General features: G+C 38.5%; 1 protein-coding gene across 1 annotated transcript in view; it reads right to left on the reverse strand.

Annotated features, from left to right (window-relative positions):
* Nucleotides 1–1,283: 1,283 nt before the first annotated feature.
* The window catches only part of LOC139721743 (protogenin A-like), a 28,855-nt gene continuing 5,771 nt past the window's right edge, over nt 1,284–24,367 (reverse strand). Inside the window, exons 6-10 of the mRNA XM_071633065.1 lie at nt 14,753–14,935; nt 12,682–12,831; nt 11,054–11,168; nt 10,300–10,455; nt 1,284–1,377 (exon numbers count right to left, since the gene is read on the reverse strand). Of these exons, the coding sequence (XP_071489166.1) occupies nt 1,284–1,377; nt 10,300–10,455; nt 11,054–11,168; nt 12,682–12,831; nt 14,753–14,935 (698 nt within the window). The remainder of the gene's footprint in view (nt 1,378–10,299; nt 10,456–11,053; nt 11,169–12,681; nt 12,832–14,752; nt 14,936–24,367) is intronic.

The following is a 24,367-nucleotide window of genomic DNA, read 5'->3' on the forward strand; positions in this document are numbered from 1 at the left end:
GTTGTGCCCAGGTATTTGCTACAACTTGCAGTGATTGTCAAGATTAGAGATTGTCTGGGACCAGTATCAAGCAAAGGAGGGACAAGAGAATAACTTGGAAAGGGCACATGACGAGTATCTGGTTCCGCAATAATTCTGGGAAATTGTCATGTCAAAAGTTTCTAGCAAATGATAGCAACAAGGAGGATCTTTATTCTCATTCTTGTCCAGTAAGATCATAGGAGAGCATTTTGCTGATGACAGAGTGTCTATGTCATGTCAGGCAATCAAGTGCTCCATGCTGGAAACGGTTCACCGATAGATCAGTGCAAATTGACACACGTCGTAGTACATCTGCCCAATGCTTTCTATTCTTCATCACTTGGAATGATGTATACTGGAGACACTAATGTTGTCGCAATCCTTCTAAGTGATTTCCATCACATCAACGCTCTAGTCGAAACCGACTAAAGAAATCTGGATCTCCTTCAAAATGAGAAATACAACTAAATGATCTCCCTGAACAGTATAGCCACAAACCTGGGTGCGACAGTGTGCATGCCATGACCCTTTTCCACGCATAAACTGGATCAGTTAGTACTTCTTCCTTCAAGTTCAAGGGTAAGCGATCCTGCTGCATGTTGATGCATGAAATGCCGTTCCCATGAGACAATTTGCTAGTATTGTTGACAATCCTTTACTTTACTGAATCACGTGAAGACAATGATGTTGACCTCGTCCAAGTAAAGTTGTTCTCACAGAAGACTATGGACGTGGAGAGAATTCCTCCATCCAGAGATGCTTTGTATCCACATCTAAGAGAATTGTTTTTCAATCGAATGCCTGGGTAACAGCCCACATGTCTATCTTTTCTCCTGTCGTAGGTGAGGGGTTATAGACTTATAGGTTGATATCTCAGCTGCAGATCTAGTTCAGGGTAGCATCGCGTACTTGCTTGAATAAGTTCTTTGAGCCCTGATGGGAACTTCGGCAGGTGGCAGTCTTCCACAATGTGGCGCAGAGTTTGGAAAGGATGGCCGCAGTCACACGCTGGGCTAGACAAGAACCCCATTTGTGTAGACGGTGACATATGTCCTTGCATGGAGGTTTCAGATGAGGTTTAGGGTGAGCCACTGTTTCTGAGGGAGGTTGAAGCCCTCTGGCTTTAAAGTCAGGTCAGTGATGGTGTTGCACGTGACTTGAGTTGTGTTCGAGACAGCATCAGACCAGCATCTGCGTCATTCACTTTTGGAGTCAGTGTGTTCCAGCGTGATGGAAGGAACATCTAGACTGGCTGCGGTATTTCAGGCGCATTGAGGCAAGTTGTTCAGGTCGTCGTGGATTTGGAGGTCAGGGTCAGCATTGATGGCATTGGCGACACTTACCATCCTTTCCATCCTGCGTAGGAAGGGGGGAGTGATGTGTGCTAAAACAGGTAGCCAGTGAAGAGGGTAAACTTGAGTGCACTCATTTCGTGTGGCAGCTTTTGGCCAACGAAGACGAGCAGTACTCTGCAGTTGAGTAGGCGAGGGCCAGTGTTGCAGTACGGAGAGTACTGGCTTTTGAACCCCAAGTGTTGCCGGCGAGTTTCCTGACGATGTTGACCCATGATTTCAACTTGTCTGCAACTCTCTTTAGGTGTTCTCGGTAAGTGAGGTCCTTTGGAAACTCCTTATGCTTCCAGGCTTGCCACAGAAGGCAACCTTCAGCTTAGCTTTGGCAAGATGGTTACTAAAATGGAAAGAAGTAATGGTAGTCTTTGAAGGGTTGGCGCGAAGTCTCTAGGAGGTGAAGTACTCCTCCATTGTCTTCAGATCTTGGGTTAGGACTTGGCTGATGTCATCCAAGGACCTTCTTTGATATGTAAGGGCGAGGTCACCTGCATAAGCAAATTTCCTGGATGAAGTGGTGGGCATGTCACTCATGTATATGTTGAAAAGGAATGGAACCAACACAGAACCAAGGGGGGGGGGGGGCATCATTGAGAGTCCTAACAGAGCTGGTCTGTTTACCCAGAGTGACCCTGAATTTTAGACCAAAGACAAGCAGCGCAGAGTAGTCTGGCAATTCAGGATTTGAGAAAATTTCAAAAGGAGACCTCGTCTCCACACTGTGCCGTATGCTGATGAAAGGTCTATGAGCGCTAGGTCAGTTTTTCAAGCGTCGTTGGAAGCCAGCCTTAATGTTAGTGATGCCTGCGAACAGCCTAGCCAATGAACCATGGATGGAAAAAAGAAGACGGCAAGCTGCTTCCCATTTGGACCATGCTACTCCTTGCTAAGGATGTTTTTCACCTGGATGCGAAGTGCACCTGCCCAAATGCCTGCTCTCAGTGCAAATGTGTTAAGACAAAGCTGAAGTGCACATGTCAGATTGTGTTTACATGCCAGAAGTTGCTAGACGAGAACATTTTTCAATGCGACCACAAAAATATGTATATTTGGACAATTTGTCAACCATTTTTGTTACTTTAATGCATTGTGGACGGATTTCTTAGAGCAACTGTTTATGTAATAATGAAAGAAGATATGCTCCAATGATGTCTATTTGTTTAGCAGTCAATTCCTCATACAAGTAAATAAAATTGGTGGAGAGACTGATATTACCAATAGCATAAGTATGAATCTTATGAGGCATGATGCGGAAAAAAGGAAATTTGAAAGTGGCAGCCATCTTGGATTTGGTTGGTATTTTGAATTGAATGCATGCACCAATTGTGTTGGTTTTTTTTTTAATTTGATTCCCCACACATGCAATCATAGGTATAGAGACCAAAATCTCCATTCTAGACTCAATAGTACAAAAGTTACGAGTCACATTGCAAATAAGCTTGAAAATGGCAGCCATCTTCGATTTTGGCGACCATTTTGAATTGGAGATGTGCTCTAATTGTGTTCGTTTTATTTTCATTCAATTGATAATGCATGCAATCATAGGTATAGAGTCCAAAATGTAAATTCTAGACTTAATAGTACAAGAGTTACGAGTCATAAAGCAAATAAGCTTGAAATGGCAGCCATCTTGGATTTTGGCGGCCATTTTGAATAGAGGATGTGCTCTAATTGTGATCATTTTATTTCTATTAAATTCCTGACACGTGCAATAATAGGCATAGCGACCAAAATCTAAAGTCTAGACTCAATAGTACAAGAGTTATGAGTCGCTATGCAAAATAGCTTGAAAATGGCAGCCATCTTAGATTTTGGCAGCCATTTTGAATAGAAGATGTGCTCTAATTGCGTTAATTCTATTCATATTCAACTCCTCACATGTGTAGTCAAAGGTGTAGAGACAAATATCTCCATTCCAGACTCAATAGTACAGGTGTTACGAGTCACAACGGAAAATAGCTTGAAAATGGCAGCCATCTTGGATTTTTGCGGCCATTTTGACTAGAAGATGTGCTCTAATTGTGTTCACTTTATTTTTATTCAATTCCTCACATGTGTAATCATAGGTATAGAGACCAAAATCTCCATTCTACACTCAATACTACAAGAGTTACGAGTCATACTGCAAATAAGCTTTAAAACGGCAGCCATCTTGGATTTTGGCGGCCATTTTGAATTGAAGATGTGCTCTAAATGTGTTCATTTTACTCGTATTCAATTCCTGACATGTGCAATCATAGGTATAGAGAGCAAAATCTTCATTCTAGACTCAATAGAACAAGAGTTACGAGTCATAATGCGAAAAAACCTTGAAATTGGCGGCCATTTTGGATTTTGGCCGCCATTTTGAATTTTTTATGATACATGCTTGACACTCGAACCAAAATTGTTCTTCAGATCATAACCTTCAATTTGGTACCAAAATTGAAACTTTTACATGAATTTGAAATGACTGAGTGCTAGGGCACCCCACTATAAGGGGTCTAAGTTTTACCATGATGTACAAGCAATGTGGATGAAAGAAAACACAAAAAGAAATATGACACAGTGGCAACCCTGTAATGGGTTGAACACTGGAGGCAGAATAACCAAAACATACAGGCAGTTCAGATTTGACCATGATAAAAATCTACACAAAATTTGAAGAAAAAAAAATTCAAGAAATGTGGCTATTGAGAATGCACATAAACACACCCTCAAAAATCAACCATTTTGTGTATATAGATGACAGAAAGAGCTACATGAAGGGCACTAACACAAAAAGTTGTAGGCTGCTAGATATTTTTAATTGATGCACCCCTCTACTCTATATTGGAATAAACTCTGCCAAGAAATGTGGCCAGTATTGTGCACACAAATGTGAATTGGTGGAGTAACACTACTTAATCCAAAGTATCCTTTGGTACACGTACTGAGGGATACAATTTTGAAAAAAAGAAAGAATCTATTACTATTGCAACTTAAATCATGAAATAAACTGCACTTGTCAAGTGTTCTTTTCAAATGACTTGTTAAATATGACCTATAAAACAAATGTTCTCAAAAATGAGATAATTGAACTCACATAATACTTGTACATGCTAAAACAGAAACTTGAAGAGAGAGGTGTTTCAGGAAGGCAGCAATGTAAACAGATTCACTTAGCTGCAAAGTCCTAATATTTACCTTTTTCATGGTAGAATGACAATATTACATGAAAATGATGGTGATCATAGCATATGTGATAAAAAGTTGCTTGCACTAAAACATGTTTAAGTCATTTTTGTTTACGCACATACGCTACTGAGTGCATGGCCCTAAGCATTCTCAGCAAGTTTTGAAACTTATGTTCTCACTTGTAACTCTGGCATAACACACACACTAAGAAGAAAATACATTCTTTGGCTACAAAATCTGCCGAAAAAAAACAAAACAAACAAACGAACAAAAAGCATGAAAGAGCTACAATTTTATTTTTCTAGCTGTACTCTAGCCTTTGTAATGATGGTAATTTAAAATACGCCAGTATATATAAATTCAGTGATCAGGCCGTATGATTCCATTGCCCTGTAATATTGAACATACGGTATACCATCCTCCACACAATACAAATGTGTAATATTCACCAAAACCTTCTAGCAACCCAAGTTGAAGAAAACAAACTAACAGCAAATTCCAAATTTCACATTAATACTACTTTTTAATACTACAAAAAATTACATCTGAAAGACAGATTAAATAATGCCTCCAGCACCCTTCGGGCAGAGGCATAAAAAGTGACACTAATGAGAACAAACCAAAGAATGGCAAATAAAGGGCATGACAGCAGTACCATTTATGATATACAAAATATATAATATTGCTTGCCGACGTAAATGTTAACATACTTTCAATGAGGCACAGACTTGTTTGTACAATTTGCAATCAAACTTAATGTGGCAATACTGAATAATCTACAAAAATTGTCAAGTGTTCCTGTCCCTTCAGTGTACCACACTCAACTATTGCAAACAGGGATAGCAGGTAAAAGAAGCAGAAATTGAGGCATGATTGGAGTGGAAGAGGCTGTGTACTTCAGGGAGAGAACCACTAGAATATCACTATGTCACAGAACCAGTTTTTGTTTTGTTTTGTGTCTTTATCTTTTTGTCCCCGCCGAATGAGTTCGAGCAGGGGACTATGAAACGGGCTCCGTACGTGTGTGTGTCCGTCTGTCCGTGTGTGCGTCCGTGTGTGATCAAAATCTTCAATTTGCTATTTCTCTGTCATTTATGAGCCAATTTTGATTCTGTTTGCTTTATATGATAGCACTACATGGGAGCTTTGAAACTTCTACACAGAATTTCAGTCGTGACCTTTGACCTTGACCTTTGACCTATATTGTACATTTTGCTACAAAATGTTACTCCTTCGCCATTTCTAACCCGATTTCGATTCCGTTTGCTTTATATGATGGCACTAGGTGAGGGCTTCAAAACTTCTACACAGAATTTTGACCTTTGACTTCTTTGACCTTTGACCTTGATTTTTGACCTATATTGTACATTTTGCTATAAAATGCTACTCCTTCGCCATTTCTACCCGATTTCGATTCTGTTTGCTTTATGTGATGGCACTAGGTGAGGGCTTCAAAACTTCTACACAGAATTTTGACCTTTGCCTTCTTTGACCTTTGACCTTGATTTTTGACCTATATTGTACATTTTGCTACAAAATGCTACTCCTTCGCCATTTCTAACCCGATTTCGATTCCGTTTGCTTTATGTGATGGCACTAGGTGAGGGCTTCAAAAACTTCTACACAGAATTTTTGATGTTTGCCTTCTTTGACCTTTGACCTTGATTTTTGACCTATATTGTACATTTTGCTACAAAATGCTACTCCTTCGCCATTTCTAACCCGATTTCGATTCCGTTTGCTTTATGTGATGGCACTAGGTGAGGGCTTCAAAACTTTACACAGAATTTTGACCTTTGCCTTCTTTGACCTTTGACCTTGATTTTTGACCTGTATTGTACATTGGCTATAAAATGCTACTCCTTCGCCATTTCTAACCCGATTTCGATTCCGTTTGCTTTATGTGATGCACGAGGTGAGGGCTTCAAAACTTTTACACAGAATTTTGACCTTTGACTTCTTTGACCTTTGACCTATATTGCACATTTTGCTACAAAATGCTACTTCCGGCGGGGACATATATTACGCACCGCGTAATTTCTACTTTTCCTTGTTTTTCTTGATTTGCTTCTGTGACAACACTTTGCAGAACTCATATCTCCCCCCGCCCACAGTGTGCCAACCATGTCAATCACTGACCAAACCAAAGTCACTTACAGCCTTCTGAGGGCCCATCTCATGAGATGTTTTGGAAATAAGTCAAACTACACTGTAATCAAGACAGCAGATGACATGGCAGCAAAGCAGGAAACAACCAGTCAGCTGTAAGCATTCAAGCTCTTGTCCTGGTAAATGCATTTAACTGCGGTTACTAGGAAGTGAAGGATGTTTGTTAGTAAGTCTTGGCACAAAAACACATAATTTGTATGACTGACCCATGTCCCATCTTCCTTTCTTCTACTCATGCAAATGATCATGATTTATCTATTTCTAATGGTCAAAAGCACTGTCAAAGGCGAGCAAAAGAAAAAAAGTAGTAAGTGATGAATTAAATGATTTATTGCACTGAAAATTGTTAATTGCTCCATACCAACCTATGAACATTGTCTATGATAGTGTCTTTTTCAGCATATAAGAATTGCAAGTACACTGAAATTATGGAGTAAAACACTGGAACTGCTACACTGTACACTAAAATAAATGCCACAAATTTTTCACATGGACTAAAACTAGAAGGTAGACTGCCTAAGTCATGACTTAAACCTATGACATGTCAAATAACATGCCTATATCCATTAGCTACCAGCAAGATTGTAGGAACCACTTCAAACATACAAGTTAGTGAGTTTTCACTTTGCATGAACGACATTCAATATGAAATAGGTATGGAGTATGTGTTAAGCCAAGAACTGTGTTGCCACTTCAGTCCTGCAACTCAGAAAATTCTGGGTTTGGGGTCAGCTGGAAAGCATTACAGATTGCGATCATGTTTATGTGCTCTTGACTGTGCTGTTGTGTTGCAGTGCCCAAACACTAAAAAAAAAACAAAAAACAAAGGAACTTTCATTCATGCCCATAGTTAGTAAATTTTGTTGTCATATTTGTATGAATATTTGTACTAACCTTTACAGACTATTCACATGGACCCTTGCAGTAGATTAAATGATTGTCATCTATCATAACTAACACGATCCCTGTTTTGATACTAGTCTCAATTCTGCATATGTCAAATGCACTGGGACTAGAGGAAAGGCTACAACTTTGGCAATCAACAACTCACATGGTGTGATTCACACACTGTTCATATCACTTGGGCAAAATTTGACTTATGCCACTGCAGCTTAATCCAAGTTAACTGCAGTTATTTTGATGTCAAATTCTACATGGCACAGAGAGAACAGTAATCTATGATTTAAGGGCATATCAAACAGATTTTGGTCCTATCAATGGGTTCTTAAAGAATTTTTTTTTTCATGAGAGCATGGATTGATTTGGCAAAGAATGTGACACTGTCATTTCAAAAGTACTAGAAGAGACAAAAGTATTGGGTTCAGTTGTCTCTTGTATTACCTGCATTCATGTAAAGTTCTCCTATCCAGCTAAGTTGTCGTTGAAAGTTGTGGATGGCTGTGTTGAGTCAAGGTGTAATAGTTCTTGTTCATGAACAGGACACCATACAATATCCAGCTGCTTGAATCAATCACGAGGTTCAAAAATATTGATCAAATTAGCAAACTGCCTTTAAACATTCATTACGCTCGGTTTAATCATAATCTGCAACAAACATTTCATAAATTTGCTCATGGGAGGGGGGGGGTGCAATTTCTTACCAGAAATGGAAAACCTGGGGCTTGAAATGATGATTACTGTGGAATGTCATCACAATTCTTTCAAAGTGAGAACAAACAAGTGATATTTGAAATATGAGCTTTATCCTAGGGTCAACAAAACTCACCTGGAATGTTTGAAAAAAAAATTAACCCAGCCCCACCAAACAGGAATTTACAGAAGCATTACCTTCCACTTCAAACCCACAACATCATTTATAGGATAGAAGTAGCGTTCTAATGCAAGGATTCCTGGTAAGAGTACCATTCTACTTATAACCTCAAGTATTTGCAAGACAGAAGGAAGTGTTAGAGCTCATGTCAACTCATAATACTTAACCACCACAGCTCTGCTAAGTGGCAAAGTACTGTATATGCTGAATATTTTGTGAGGTTTTATTTTTGCGAATCTCGCGAGTCAGGTGCTGTGCGCGAAATTAAAGACAAGCGAAAATAATGACTCTGATCCCAATATGAATGTGACGCACATGTATACATTTCTCAGTTCAGTACAGTAATCCACGATCATGAATTTAACGACTCCAATATCGCCGGGAAGTCTTGATTCGCAAAAATTTGACTCGCTAAATATATGGCGTATACAATAACTAATGAAGCACAGACACAAAGGCTCTATTCTTTGGTGATGCCCCATGAACTATTTACCATTTTCTAAAAAAAAAAAAAAAAGTTTATACCAAGTTTGTACAATAAAGTGGGATACGCAGGTGGATTGCACAATACATTATTTCCAGACAGCATTCATTTCCTTTTTTTTTGTGGTACCAGTCAGTGCTATGAGTGGATATCCGATGCACCCAAGTTGGCTTTGAAAACTGTATTATCATACTGCCTAAAACGTCAACTGAAGGATGTGCATGTTATCTGTTGTAAGTCAATTTCTGTAGGATGTGTTGTGCTGTATTAGTATTACAATCTCTCTGTTGCATCTCTTGGTTTATTTGTCTCAGAGAAAGAATACATGCAGAGGTGGGCCACTTTGTTTGCATATATTATGAAAGGGTGCAGTTATTTGCTTAGTGAGAACTTGTACATGCACTTTATAGCTCATGAGCAATACTAGATTGTAGCAACAATATTCAGCCATCTCCCTACATTGAATATGTGAAGAGTCATGATATCAAAGTATGATCTTCTCTTTTTTTGTCCTTCCTTTTCCTTGCATGCAAATTCAACATTCATTTTCCTTTATTCAATATTGGTACATAAGTAAGAATTACAATGAAAGAATTCCCTCTCTAAATTCCTCTACAGAAAAATGTCAACAAGATAAACATCATGAATGGAAGTAAGGAGAGAAAAATATCAGATCATTAAACATTCGATTAAAATTTGAACCATTACCGTAGTTTTGAATATCTGAAGTTAAAGATCTAACGATAACATAAACTGTGGTTGCATTATGTTGACATGCAGTAATAGAATCCTCCTCAGCCTTGTATAGAAAATCCACCATTTTCGCATCATTTCCAGAAAAAAAAACAATTTTCAAAGAAGTTGCTTAGAATAGTTCTAGATGATATTACACCCTTTGAAATCTGGGAAGACAGAAAAAAAAATTCCTCTCAAAGAATTATTATTATCATTATTTTCACTTAATTCTTTTAAATGTCTCCAGCACCACATACAGAGAAGGCATAATGTTTACATTTTGGGTCTAGCTACGCAGGAACACAAGATCTGCACATATAAAACTAGTAGTGGGACTAAGCACTCCACTGAAATGCATCATTTTCATTCTACCTCTTCTAAGCTGTTACACAGACATTAGAATTATGACCACCATCTAAAATCTGATACTGCTTGTCCTCAAAACAATATAACATCTCAGATATGGACCTTTTTGTTCTCATCTAAATATTTTTTTTGTTCTAAACTTGACATCATGATCTCAATGATCTCTGAGTCTACAAAGAGCAGGCATGGCGTGTTAACACCTGATACAATGCCGATGGAAGTTTACTACAGGGAGGGCAGACACTGACCTCTTCCGCTGTACTATGGGTATGCTGATGACCAGCATGTTGCGGCAAGGGGTGGTAAATCTGTAGGTAAGGGGATCTGCCTGGCCGACCATCTCCATGTGGTTGGCTTGGCTTCCCTCCTTGTCAGTGACACAGAACTGGTGATGGCAGTCTCTCCTGGTCAGGACGAAAAAAAAGAGGTTGGTTTCACACATGTGATATAATGCATGGACAAAACCCAAATAATATGCATGTGAAATGCCGTAATGCAGCAATATTAGTGGAACATACCAGCAAAGTTTGAGGAAAATTGGACAATCTGAAAAAAAAAAGTTATGAATTCTTCCAAAGTTTTGGGACAGTCACTGCTGGATTAGAAGACTGCAACACTCTGTGACGTCACATATAAAAAATGATATTAAGGTACCCTTCACATATAGTATGAGAGGAACAAGTCAAGGGAATGTGTTACTTTTCATTTTCAAAACAAATGTAATTTGTGGAATTCTCTTTGTCTTTATTTTATCATACATACGTGACGCCATGACTTGTGATTCCGAAAAATTATTATGCACAACACTTCCGGGTCTTTTGCCCCCCCCCCCCCCCCCCCCCCACACACACATTTAATTTCAAGACCATCTCACAATGTGGTACTGAGTGTGCACAACACTCCCTCTCCATCCCACCCCCCAACCCATTTAATTCCATAGCTACCTGACACCGTGGTAAGAAGCAGACAGCACACTCTTACCCAACGCCACACCAGATTTACCTGTGCCTGACCACCAGCAGGAGGGTGCAGATCATGATGCAGATGGTTGCTAGGATAATGCCTGCCACAATCCCTTTCTCAAGCTCTCCTCCCAGCCCATCAAAGGGACGATCCACTACATGGAGAGGCAAAGTAAAGTGACATACACAGTGGCCCATGAAAATCAAAACAATATGGATACATTCACTCAATATACAGATTTTTGCTTCACCGCAATCTCAAGGACAAAGACAAATCAGGTGCCAAAATATATAGACCAGTGCATATCTATAGATATAAGGTGCACAGGTAGACAGACAGGTAAAGACATAGACAGACTAATTCATAGTTGGGCATGAAGATTGCTTGAGAGAGGAATTGAATGATGAATGGACAACTAGACAGACACACAGACAGACAGATAGACAGATGGGAAACACCAGCTGAGAAAGTGACATAGAAATACAGTGTAATTACATACTGCATGTTATAGTTATAAATTAAAAGTTATGTTAAGTTTACTTTTTAAATTCTGGAATACACAATGGTAAAGCCTTAAGTTCACAAAAAAAAAAGAAAATAAAATGCTTACAAGTAGATGCTCACCCATCCCATGAAGAATAATTACTTTGAGAAATCCTGAACTGACTTCCCTCTAGTTAGTCTCATGATATTTATGAGGAAAAAGTGCTTTCTCAAAACGAAACAAATTCTGCAATCACACACATCTCAAATCAACTAAAATATGTCTTTAAGCAAGATTTACACATGGAGATACTTGCAATATCAACCTTAGTTCACAAAAAGCAACAGTAACTTCTATGCTATGACTGGAGATTAATTTGCAAGGCAGGGTGATAAAAACCAGGCACAAAAACACACTGTCTTTCAAACATTCACATGACACAAACAGGGGGGCAACTGAGGGCAGTTAAGGTCCTAAAGGGTCAAGTACTAAAAGTGAAACTGAAAGTATTCCCGTCCTGTAATTGTAACACACTGCTCCATGACTGCCAGTGTTTGCACATTAAAGGCATAATTTACCACTTGCAGATGAAACAAAAACCCAACATTAGTGCTTTAAAATAATGCTAAAATGTGTAGGGATAGAAACAACCACTGTAAAAATTTGAATCAATAAATTCAATGCTAAGTATAGTTAAAAATACAATATGTGAACAGTAGTTACAATAAAAATGTTTCCAGACTAAACTGTCTACAGTTATGGTTCATTAAGAAAAATACTTATATCTCCTTATATTTTAGGCTTTATTGCGAAAATTTTATATAGTGGGATGTTTTGTGGTACAACAGACCCACTCATATGCATCAAATGTGATATCTTGAACATTTTTGAAATCACTGCTTCCAAAGGTAAAACTGGACCTTTAAATATCAGTGGGGTTCCAAGGAGTGATCAGGTAGATACTTGTGTACTACAAGCATCTCAATGGGAAAAAATAATTTGCAAATCAGGAGGATGTTTAAATTCTCCAGAGAGTATGTGACAAAACATCTCAGTTTGCAGGAAGCCTCCCACAGAATCAGGGCGACTTCGCAACTCAGCTGCTCTAACATCCTATCGTTCACAGGGCGCCAATCGCAGACCAGTGAAAAGGGAGAAAGGCATTCTTGGGATTTACACTCACATGGTGTCCCTGTCGTCATTGGGTGCTCCTTCACCACATAGAGCAGCGGAGTAGAAGAGGCCCCACCTCCAACGCTGGTGAATGCCTTCACTCTGAAGATATAGTGGTAGCCGGCCTTCAGGTTGTATACCACCACTTGGTGAGTAGTTCCTGGCAACGTGGGGGAGGAAACATGGTGTGAGTCATCCACACAATCTACTTTTGGAATGGAATGGAATGGAACGGGGATGGAATGCCCTGCTCTACCCTGCTCTATCAATCACGTTGACACTCCCATTTCTGTTGGGGAAAGCTAATAAAATACCTTCTTCATACCTTTCTCCATGCTAAAGAAACATTAACCGTTTTGTGGACATTTTGCACACAAAGTGCCCCACTAGAATTAAGCACTTGTGATTTGCTTACTAATGTAGACTAAAACACTTTTATTAAGTGGCAGTCAACATATCATGATTTGATGAGACAGACACAGCACAAGGAGAAAAGAAAATGAAAACTCAACTAACTTTCTCGTCTTGTCTCTCATTAACCACAGGAGGATGAGTTCCGAGTATACTCGGGCAGGGATTTATGGGAAATGCATGTTGTAGCAAAATCAGTCCATCCTCAGCGGGTTAACCCTAACTAGGCCGGGCTATTTAGGTAGATGATAGAGCCGGGGGGGCCTTCCAGGCCCCCCCTCCGGATCTCGGCCGTCGACCGCGTGATCGCGATGAAAATTGGCACACACATTGCCTATGATGTAATCTAAAGTACCATGAAGTTAATTTTTTTCAAAAATTATCATTTACACTAAATTATGCTAATTTATGCATAATGATGCATGAAATCAGACAATTTGGTATAAATCACTAAATAAAGCTCAAAACAGGCACATTTTTGGTGTAAATATTCTTAGCCTTTAGCAAATGTAAGAGAAAAAAATTGCACAATCAGAAAAAATTTCCTGAGTATTTTATTGTATTTTTAATTTCTTATGTATTTGTTTGTTTTTTCGACTTTATGTTTTTCATTGTTTTTTCGATGAAATTTGTCCGTGACATTGTTCAGGACAAGAAAATGTGTTATTAATTGATTTTAATCAATAAACCCCCAAAATAATCATGCTTTTATGAAATTTGCCAGTAAACACAGTTTGCATTGAAATTGTACACAAATTCATGTTTTTTAGCAATTTTTGGTCTGACATGCACGTGCATATTTATGCGCAACTTCAGAACCGCACACGCGGGCATCGCAAATTTGGTGTCAAAAGATGCGGGAGACTCGAAAGAAAAAAGTCATGAAACATTGCGGCGATGGCTTCTCGCGATAGCGATACATTGCGAGAAACGTCGAGGGGGGGCTCGCCCCTAGTTAGGGTTAAGAGGTAACAATCTGGGTTGCAACATGACAGTCGACTGTTGATACATTGCTGTATACGCTTTCAGCCCCTGAACTTAAATCACACATTCATCAGGATTTACATATCAACTGGAATGTCTACACAGTACCATCTCTAGCAAAATGAACTGCCTGGCACACACTGCAAATAGATATCATAGAAGAACCCTCTGGACAGAGTGTCCTAATTTACATGTACACCATGATCAAACAGCACCAGAAAATGTGTCATCACAATAGCATATGAACTGGCACGGAGAGAATCACCATCACATGTAGGACAAATACAATAAAGGTGTAAAATATATATATATATTTTTTAATCATTTGAACAATTTTCAGGTTTACTTATCATCTGATGAACTCAGAACAAAGAATGTACGGTGAGACTCTGTGAGCCCATGTTATGGAGACAGAATTTACTGCTACATGTGCTACAGAAATGTCTAGGGTTGAGGGTTGGTTCAAAGAAGGTTTGTAACTCCCAGGTGCAGGGATTAATTTTCCTGGTATCACATTGCAATTCACTGTACATTTTGGTTTGATCGCTATACAAAGTGTCATTTGTTCAGCAATTTCCTTACATAAAATTGTACCCCAGTTTCTTGAAAATATATGCCCAGCAACTGAAATTGCTATTCAATTTTGAGAAGGGAAATTATTCCCTGAAGGTGCATGCCTCCCCTACCATTTGTCGAAACAATCTGCCGGGCGGGATCGAGCTGGGTACGGTTGATGGCACTGTAGGAGACCTGGTACTCCACAATCACACCGTTGGGTGAATGAGGCGGCTGCCATTTCACTTTGACGACTGTTGTTACATCCAGCCCGTTGAAGGGAACCACAGAGAAATGAGTCGGCTCTGAGGGAACTGGAGAGTTTGAATGAGGAAAACACAGATGAGACAATTTGAGAATAATCATGACAGCTGACTGAAAATAATGACACCAGTAGATGATGATGTCAATGCCAGTATCAAGACAATGAAATGCACCGTCTCTGACAACTGGAAAACTTTCATGGAAAGAAAAGAAAGTAAAAATAAGAATAATCATGGCAATAGTGGAATGATAATAATGATGATGGATGGTAGCAGAGGCATGATTAAATTCTCCAGCTCTAGGCAAAGTGGTAAAGTTTGCTCAGCAAAACAAAGAAACAAAATCAAGAATATTAGATTATGACAATACTAATGGCAACAAATGATGACGAGGATTGAAGGGTTAGGGTGAAACCCATCAGCTCTGAAAACTTGACTGTGACAAGACAAAAAAAAATGCAATACATAATCTAGTTACGCTTATTTCTTTACTTATTCATTCATTCATTTATTCATTTCTATATAAATTATGATATCAAAGATAACTCGACAAATTTCTGTAAATCAGTAGGAATGGATGATGATGATGATGATGATAAGATCAGGTATAGTAAGGTAGCAACAGCACATACAGTATCCACCGGTATATATTACCTATCAGTAGGTCTCAAATATGTTGCCACTGTCTGACCATTGACTTGGCAAGAGCCAAATTTCAGAGAAGTCATTACAGACAGAAGTCAAAAATTCCTTTGCAATTCCTAGCAAGTTTTTTAAGCATTATAATGGCATCTCTCCTAGATTAACTAATGGCCACTGAAGTAGGCATCCCCTTATTAGTCAAATAGGGTATTTACTTTTCTCCTTTTTCATTCTTCTTCTTTTTTTTCTAGAATTACAGACATATCTTTAAATCACACCTTCATGAAATTATAACACCCATATATGGAGTTACTGGGTTTATGGTACAACATAAATCACAGGTTTTGTTTTCTTAACAGGGCTATAATTCCGGCATCATTGAGCTCAAGCTCACATAACACAACAGGAATCGAGAGTGAAATGTGTGTTTATTCTAAAATCATAGTGCAGATAAAATTTGCGTGAAGAAAAACACAATGCTACACACATTCACACATGAAAATTGGGAGACTCCAAATAAACACTATGGAACGAAGCTGGTGTGGTATTTGAAAGAGTGTTTTGTTAATTTATTTCATTGATCACTAATGCAAATCACATGTAATAAGAGTACTAATGATGTACTGGATTAAACAAGCTTCTTTCACTTTTCATACATGTAATTAATCTGTCAGTTATTCAACTTACGCTTGCTAAAATATTCTATTCTTTCCTGTCAAACACTTCAACGGCTACAAATTGTATCTTATTCTTGACAAGTATATACTACATGGATACAGGTTGCTAATTTAGCATTTTATTTCAAAGGCATTTAAGTAATGCCATCCACATTTCATATATGTGACCTGTCACTGACTGTTGCGAAGCGGTGTTTCTTCACTTTCCTTATTTTTTTTTATTCATTCGAAAGTTGACAATCAATCTATTTCCATTCAGCAAAAAAAAAAGAAAAAAAGAGAAATAAATGTTGTATACAATAACTTTGTATCTTATGAACACAATGGCCTACAGGTGTAACACAGTTTTGCATTCTGCATTGTGAAAATTCAAAGGTGATGTATTGGAGATCATCTCTGCTTGCTTACTTCTGTCAGAGAATGGTATCTCAGTCATACACTATTTCTCTACAACAGGACTATTTGGCGATAAATGCAGATACCTGAGGTGTATATACTTGAGCAATCACAGTAGAATTCATGATTATGATGGTATAATTACAGGAATTCCTATTTGGAAAAAAAAAAATGTAGAAAGGACAGCCATAATGTGAACATGCAATTCTAAAAGAAGACTTAACAAGCACGAAATTATAGTTACTAATACTGCGTAAGTGACTTGGGGTGAAATGGTGGCTTCATTATGATTGTATTAGGGCTATTGATGCACTAATGTCAACAGTACCATGTTGTTATGTATAAGGAGAGAAAAAAAAAAGTCTCATACATTACATTCCAGTAAAAATTCTTGAAACCACTGCTAATAACATGCAATATGGGTGCATACCAGATAATGAGGTATATTAATGTTTACATTCATATAATTACACTGTTGACATTGTTGCACGCCTATGTAGTCTTACCATAATTCGTAAAATACTATGACACATGCACACTCTAGAAATCAACTTGAGAAGACTCAACACATTATGGAGGAAAGTTCTGCACAGTGAAAGTGTGAAATTTAAAAAAAAAGGGGGCAAGTTAGTAATATATTAGCAAATTACAACAACTCTTGAAGAGGATTGATACACTACTACAGCATTTGCATACAGTGTGATCGATTGAGTGTTTTGTGGATACCTCATAGTATGCACACCCTGTTATGCAAATGCAAATGCACTTGCCCATAACCGATCATTATTGTGCAAAAAGATATACAACTGCTGGCTTTTCCCCCATCTGTTCACACAGGATAATCAAAATACTCTGCCTTTAATTTGTTCTCTTGGCCTTATTCAATTCAAATCATCATCATTTAATGTCTCCACTTCTTTAAAAAAAACAACAAAACTAGAAATGTCGCTATGGCGACTGGTATGCCTCTGCCATAATGCATGATTCTCCTAATAGGTCTATAGTACATGTGGACAATGTGTGATTACATTTTCACAAAATTGGCAAAATATTAAAATGACATATTTGTCACAAATGTATTGAATGTTTACCTTCCTTGACCTATGTTTAATTGGATGAATAGGAGAGCATGTATTTGGGGATTTAAGAACTTTAACTTGACTTTGACCCTTTCATAAGTTTATGCACCATGAGTAATTTTCAAGGTATGGAGAAAAAGTGCAATTTCTGTATTGAACAGTATTTTTACCTGGCCTTTGATTTATAAGAGAATCACTGTCAGGCAGAACATACATAAATACGTACTAAGTTTCAAGATAACTTGAGCCACTTCCAGGATATGGAGAAAGAAGTAAGTTCAGCACTTTCACTTGATCTTTGACCTTTTGACCTTTGACCTTCTTGGCAAAAAAAAAAAATCCCAAAGAATCTCTATTGGGTTATACATGCATACATCAAGTAAAAAAAAATAATAATCCTGCTGGCATTGCATAAATATAAGGAAAATAGTAAAATTTTGAAGTATTGCCCTTGACCTTTGACCCCTGACCTTTGACCCAATGAACCCTAAATTCCCTAGATAATCACTGCAAGTCAGTACATGCATATATACTATGTTCTATGAAGATACCTTGAACAATTTCCAAGATACAGAGAAAAAAAGTGAAATTTTAACATTTTACTTGACCTTTTGACCTTTGACCTTTTGACCTCATGATCCCAAACTTTCACCAGAGAATCTTAATTGGGTAATACATGTATACACTAAGTTTCAAAAGAAAATATCTTTAGGCATTGCATAGATATGGGGGGAATAGTGAAATTTTAAGCATTTGACCTTGACCTTTTGACCTTTGACCTTGAGCATGTGCACCCAAAAGTTGATAGGCACAACTTCACCCCCTAATACACATACATGCCAAGTTTTATTAGGATACCTCAAAAGGTTTTGGTAGTTACCCTGTCCACAAAATTCATTACGGACGGACGGACGGACGGAAGGACGGACGGAAGGACGCACGGACGGACGGACGGAGGGACGGACGGACAACCCGAAAACATAATGCCTCCGGCACCACTTCGTGGCGGAGGCATAAAAATAAATAAATCAGATACACGGAGGTTCTCAACCATTGTGGCTGTTACTCCAATAAGCCTTTCCTAGTCATATCAAATCAGACTTTCTCTTTTGCATCAAGATTCCCCTCCAAATAGCAGCTAGTTTAATTCTTTTTTTTTTCAATTTCCTCTTTGTTTGGTAATGGGACATATTTGTATGTTGTTGTTGTTGATGTTGTTCTCTCCTTCTCTTTCTCTCTGTTTGAACAAGGTAAAGGCAAGTCCAGTTGTAGCTATTCCTGTGTTGTCCCTTGCAGAAGTCAAAAACTGGACGACATGTGTAGCCGCGTCTGTATCACTAGCAGTTTTATGTTGCTACGTACGTATCTCCACCAATCCACACAATTTAGTCCTGCGGGTAAAAAGGTATGAAAAAAAGTATCTTTCAAAATTGTGGTATTAAAACTGCATTGCAATCCCTGACAGATTTTAGATACTGATGTACTGTAGGTTTGCATGCCACCAGCAGGCGAATAATTGGAACACTTAATGCTAGTTCTCAATTTAAAAATACTACCTTCACTCAAATTCATAGGAGCTTTTTGCAAACATGGTGTCATTATCACCAAAGCATCCATGTTTGCCGAACAACATTGCTACATGACCCACAACCATGCCGTGTTGCTGTTCAAGATGAGTGCAATCTTATGAAGCTACTATCATACGCTTGTAACGAGCATGCTAGTTTGCATATAAACTGTGAAGTAATACAAACATGTATCAGAAATATGTCTAACTTTCAAGTCTAGCCATGAAAAATTTGACTATAACTATACATAGCTAGGTAGGGGACTATAATTCTCTGAATAATATATGTCAACAAGGCATTTTAAACAGTTAAAAAAATATATATTCATTGTCGCTGGGGCGACAAGACCTCGTATCTGAAATTTTGGTGAAAATGACTTTTTTGGCTTAATGGTCAGATAATCAGTTAAGTGATGTCCTGTCCAAATCCTAGCTGTCTTACCCCAAAAATGAAGCCAACACAGCATGTCAAAGGAAAGGCTTTCCCATTTGATATACCGGTAGTGCTTTGGCGGCCATATTTTTTGCTCTCCTGAACATTTGACATTTTGTAGATATGAGGTCTTGTCGCCCCAGTGATGATTTTACATTTGGCATTGATGTCACATCTAAATAAGTACTGTATACGCCGAATATTAGGATACCTCAAAAGGTTTTGGTAGTTACCCTGTCCACAAAATTCATTACGGACGGACGGAAGGACGCATGGACGGAAGGACGCATGGACGGACGGACGGACGGACGGACGGACGGACGGACAACCCGAAAACATAATGCCTCCGGCACCACTTCGTGGCGGAGGCATAAAAATAAATAAATCAGATACACGGAGGTTCTCAACCATTGTGGCTGTTACTCCAATAAACCTTTCCTAGTCATATCAAATCAGACTTTCTCTTTTGCATCAAGATTCCCCTCCAAATTTGACTATAACTATACATAGCTAGGTAGGGGACTATAATTCTCTGAATAATATATGTCAACAAGGCATTTTAAACAGTTAAAAAAATATATATTCATTGTCGCTGGGGCGACAAGACCTCGTATCTGAAATTTTGGTGAAAATGACTTTTTTGGCTTAATGGTCAGATAATCAGTTAAGTGATGTCCTGTCCAAATCCTAGCTGTCTTACCCCAAAAATGAAGCCAACACAGCATGTCAAAGGAAAGGCTTTCCCATTTGATATAGTGCTTTGGCGGCCATATTTTTTGCTCTCCTGAACATATTTCGTGAGGTTTTTATTTTTGCGTATTTCACAAGTCAGCTGCTATTCGCGAAATTAAAAACACGTGAAAATATTGACTCTAATGCCCACATGAATGTAACGTATGCGTATACATTTTCTCCATTCAGTACTGGACTCCATGATTGCAAATTTGACCACTCGCGAAATTGTTGGGAAGTCCGGATTCGAGAAAATTTAGACTCGCGAAATATATGGCGTATACAGTATTTTTCATGTCAACTGCTAAGTTCAACCATCCAGAATGGGATTTACTTTTAGCAACCTATCAGTACTATGAGTTTATTATGAAGTCCATACCCCCTCCTTTGAGAAAAGGAGGGGGTTCTGTGACAAAAAGGTGACATACTCAGCATTACAACATCTATAGTAGTTTTGGTCCAAAGTGCAAAGCGTAATTGCTACCTTGAAAATCTACACTCATATTATTCCTTACAAAAGAGCTGTAATCCATACGTGTATAACAAGCATATTTGACACATCTATGAATGTCTTGCATTAAGTTTAGAAGTCAACATGTGTGTGCCTCAAATATTCATGAAATAGGCAAAGAAACTTACTTTTCTTTGTAAATCCTTCAAAATGCAGGATTTTGTTACAGCAGTTCGGAGTTCTCTAGATCTGTGTCAATCTGCATTCCAGTTGTGCTGACGGATAGTCTGGAGTTTTCTGGTGTAATACAAAATCATCAAAACCCTCTTTTTTCCCCATTTTGCCAGCTGAGTAAGATATATGGGTCCAGTCAAGTCACAGCCACTCTGTCCCAGTATGGAATGACATTGAACAGGTTAGCGACCTTCTGGTGTGAATCAACTTAGACAAGGCCCTTCTGATGCTGTAGCATGAGGGTCATGCTCTCCAGGTACTATACATGACATCATCAGAGATTGTGCCTTTTTGGTATGACAGCAGGCGGTGTGTTAATGCCTTTCTGGTATGACATGAAGTGCATTAATGCCTTCCTAGTATGGCATGAAGAGCATTAATACCTCTCTGGTATGACATCAGGTGAGTTATTGCCTTCTTGGTATGACATCAGGTGCGTTATTACCATGGTGAGTTGATGTTTTTCTGTTATGACAGAGGGTGAGTTAATGCCTTTTTGCTATGACATCAAGTGCATTAATCCATTTCTGCTATTACATCAGATGCATTAATGCCTTTCTGGTAATACATCCAGTAAATTTTTGCCATTCCAGTATGACATCAGGTGCATTAAGGCCTTTTTGCGATGGCATCAAGTGAGCGAATTCCAGTCTAACATCAGGTGAGTTAATGTCTTTCTGCTACAACATCAAGTGCATTAATCCATTTCTGCTATTACATCAGATGAGTTACTGCCTTTCTGGTATGACATCAGGTGAGTTATTGCCTTTCTGCTATAACATCAAGTGTGTTAATGCCTTTCTGCTAAGACATGAAGTGTATAAATGCCATTTCTGGTATGACATCAGGTGAGTTATTGCCTTTCTGGTATGACATCAGGTGAATTATTGCTTTTCTGGCATGTTATTGAGCTATTGCCTTGCTGTCATCATCAGGTGAATTAATGACTGTCTGCTATTACAACAGGGGAATTATTGCCTTTCAGCTATTACATCAGGTGAGTTATTGCCTTTCTGCTATAACATCAAGTGTGTTAATGCCTTTCTGCTAAGTCATGAAGTGCATTAATGCCTTTCTGCTATTACATCAGGTAAGCTTCTGCCTCTTTGCTATAACATCAAGTGTGTTAATGCCTTTCGGCAATGAAAGACATGAAGTGCATTAATGCCTTTCTGGTATGACATCAGGTGAGTTACTGTCTTTCCGGTATGACATCGGGTGAGTTATTGCCTTTCTGGTATGATATTGAGCTATTGCCATGCTGTCATCATCAGTTGAATTAATGCCTTTCTGCTATTACATCAAGTGAGTATTGATTTTCCGGTATGACATCAGGTGAGTTATTGCCTTTTCTGATGACTACAGGTGAGTTAGGGTCCTTCTGGTGTAAAAATACAAGGATTACACACTCTCAGATTAGTCATGAAGGGAATTTTCTCCATCCTGGTATGGCATCAATTGAGATGATGCTCTTCTGTGTATCAGGGCAATTACCCCTGGCTAAATACTGGTTACTGATAAGGTGAGATGATGTGGTTAGGGTTGGGTTTAGGGTTAATGTTAGGGCAAATGTCATGGTAACAAGAAAAATCCAGCCTTCTGATTGGCTGTTGCTACAAGAAGTTGCTACTTTATAATCTGTTATTTCCGCCAATCATGGTTGGGCCACAAATTCAACAACAAGGGAAAATATTGCCAACAAACTGGCATTAGTCCACTTATACCCTTAAACTTAGAATCGTGAAAACATGTCGCTAAAATGTCTGTGACCTTCTCATTCGCAATAATATCTGTATGCAAAAATAACAGCTTGTACAGTATTTTATCAAGATTTGCTATCCTACGACCTTCTCGTGAAATGGGACCCTGGTGTGACATTAAATTTGTTACTGTTCTTTTGGTATGACATCAATCAAGTAAAGACCCTATTAATGTATCAATTGATAACATCAAATCAGACTTTGGGTGACACGGAATGAGTTAAGGGCTTTTTGATATGTCATCTCATATCAGCAACTGTGTTACAGACTTATGGCATGCAATGGATTAAATTAAAGCCTTACTGTTTTATAACTTTACATCAAAAGAGTTAGAAGACTTCTGGAGTGACATGAAATGCCCTAAGGTCTGTCAAGTGTTATCAACGAAATCAGATGAAATAATGAACTTCTCGTGTGACTTTTGGCGTGACTGTAGGCCCTTTGGTGTGACATTAAATTGAATATGATGAGTGTGCAGAGTTCTGATATGGCATCAAATGACTGGTGGCCCAGTCTACTGTATACGCCAAATATTTCGTGAGGTTTTTATTTTTGCAAATTTTGCGAGTCAGGTGCAATTTGCAAAATCAAAGACAAGCGAAAATAATAACTCTGATCCCGATATTAATGTGACACACAGGTATACATTTCTTCGTTTAGTACAGCACTCCACAATCCCAAATTTCACTACTCGCGAAATTGTTGGGTTTATGAAGTCCCAATTCGCGAAAATTCAGACTCACTAAATATATGGCGTATACAGTATTTGGTGTGAAATCAGATTAACAAAGGTCCTTTGGTGCCCAATGAATGCGTCACAACCTTTCTGACATGTCATCAATTGATTTACGGTGCTTCTGACATGACCTCTGGTGAGTTATGGCATTTCTTGTTTCATATGCTGCAAAATGTGCCTGTTTGATACAGATTGATAACTACTGCTAGTCACTTGGGAGAACCACATGAGGTCGTTATCATTCACATATTCAGGGGTGTGAGAATACTTGAAGAAAAAAAGACTAGAAGAATCTAAAACTTAAGAAAAAATAAGTCTGAAATATATTATTCTGTGAACATTTCAATGCATTTGAACTGCCCAAAAAGTGGGTTTTTGGCTGAGAGAAAAAAGTCTGAAATGAGATTTAACTCTGAACTCTCACATCCCTGCATATTCTCCAGAGTGTCACAGCACGTGTGTGGCCAGGACCACTTCAGCCCTGCTCTTTGCCAAGAAAAGTGACATGGGACCTTTAAATCATATGTGAGATGTGACTTTCACACACATCTCCATTCTATGTTCTAACCTGACAAGAGCATTTTGCCTCTTACAGAGGTATGATAACACACAAACATAACTGCTGAGCTGAAATATCACTGGGCGACAAACCCCAGATATCTGGACGTAACAGCAGAAGCATTGTAAGATCCGACCTCTGTTAGTCCAGCGATGTTGGTGTCGGCACTCATTTGGATATGATAGAAACAATGTTTATGTACATGTGCTTGTATAGC

Source organism: Diadema antillarum, unplaced genomic scaffold (assembly GCF_040938485.1).
Source record: "Diadema antillarum isolate AM-2024a unplaced genomic scaffold, OU_Dant_1.0 scf00000149, whole genome shotgun sequence".
NCBI lineage: Eukaryota > Metazoa > Echinodermata > Echinoidea > Diadematoida > Diadematidae > Diadema > Diadema antillarum.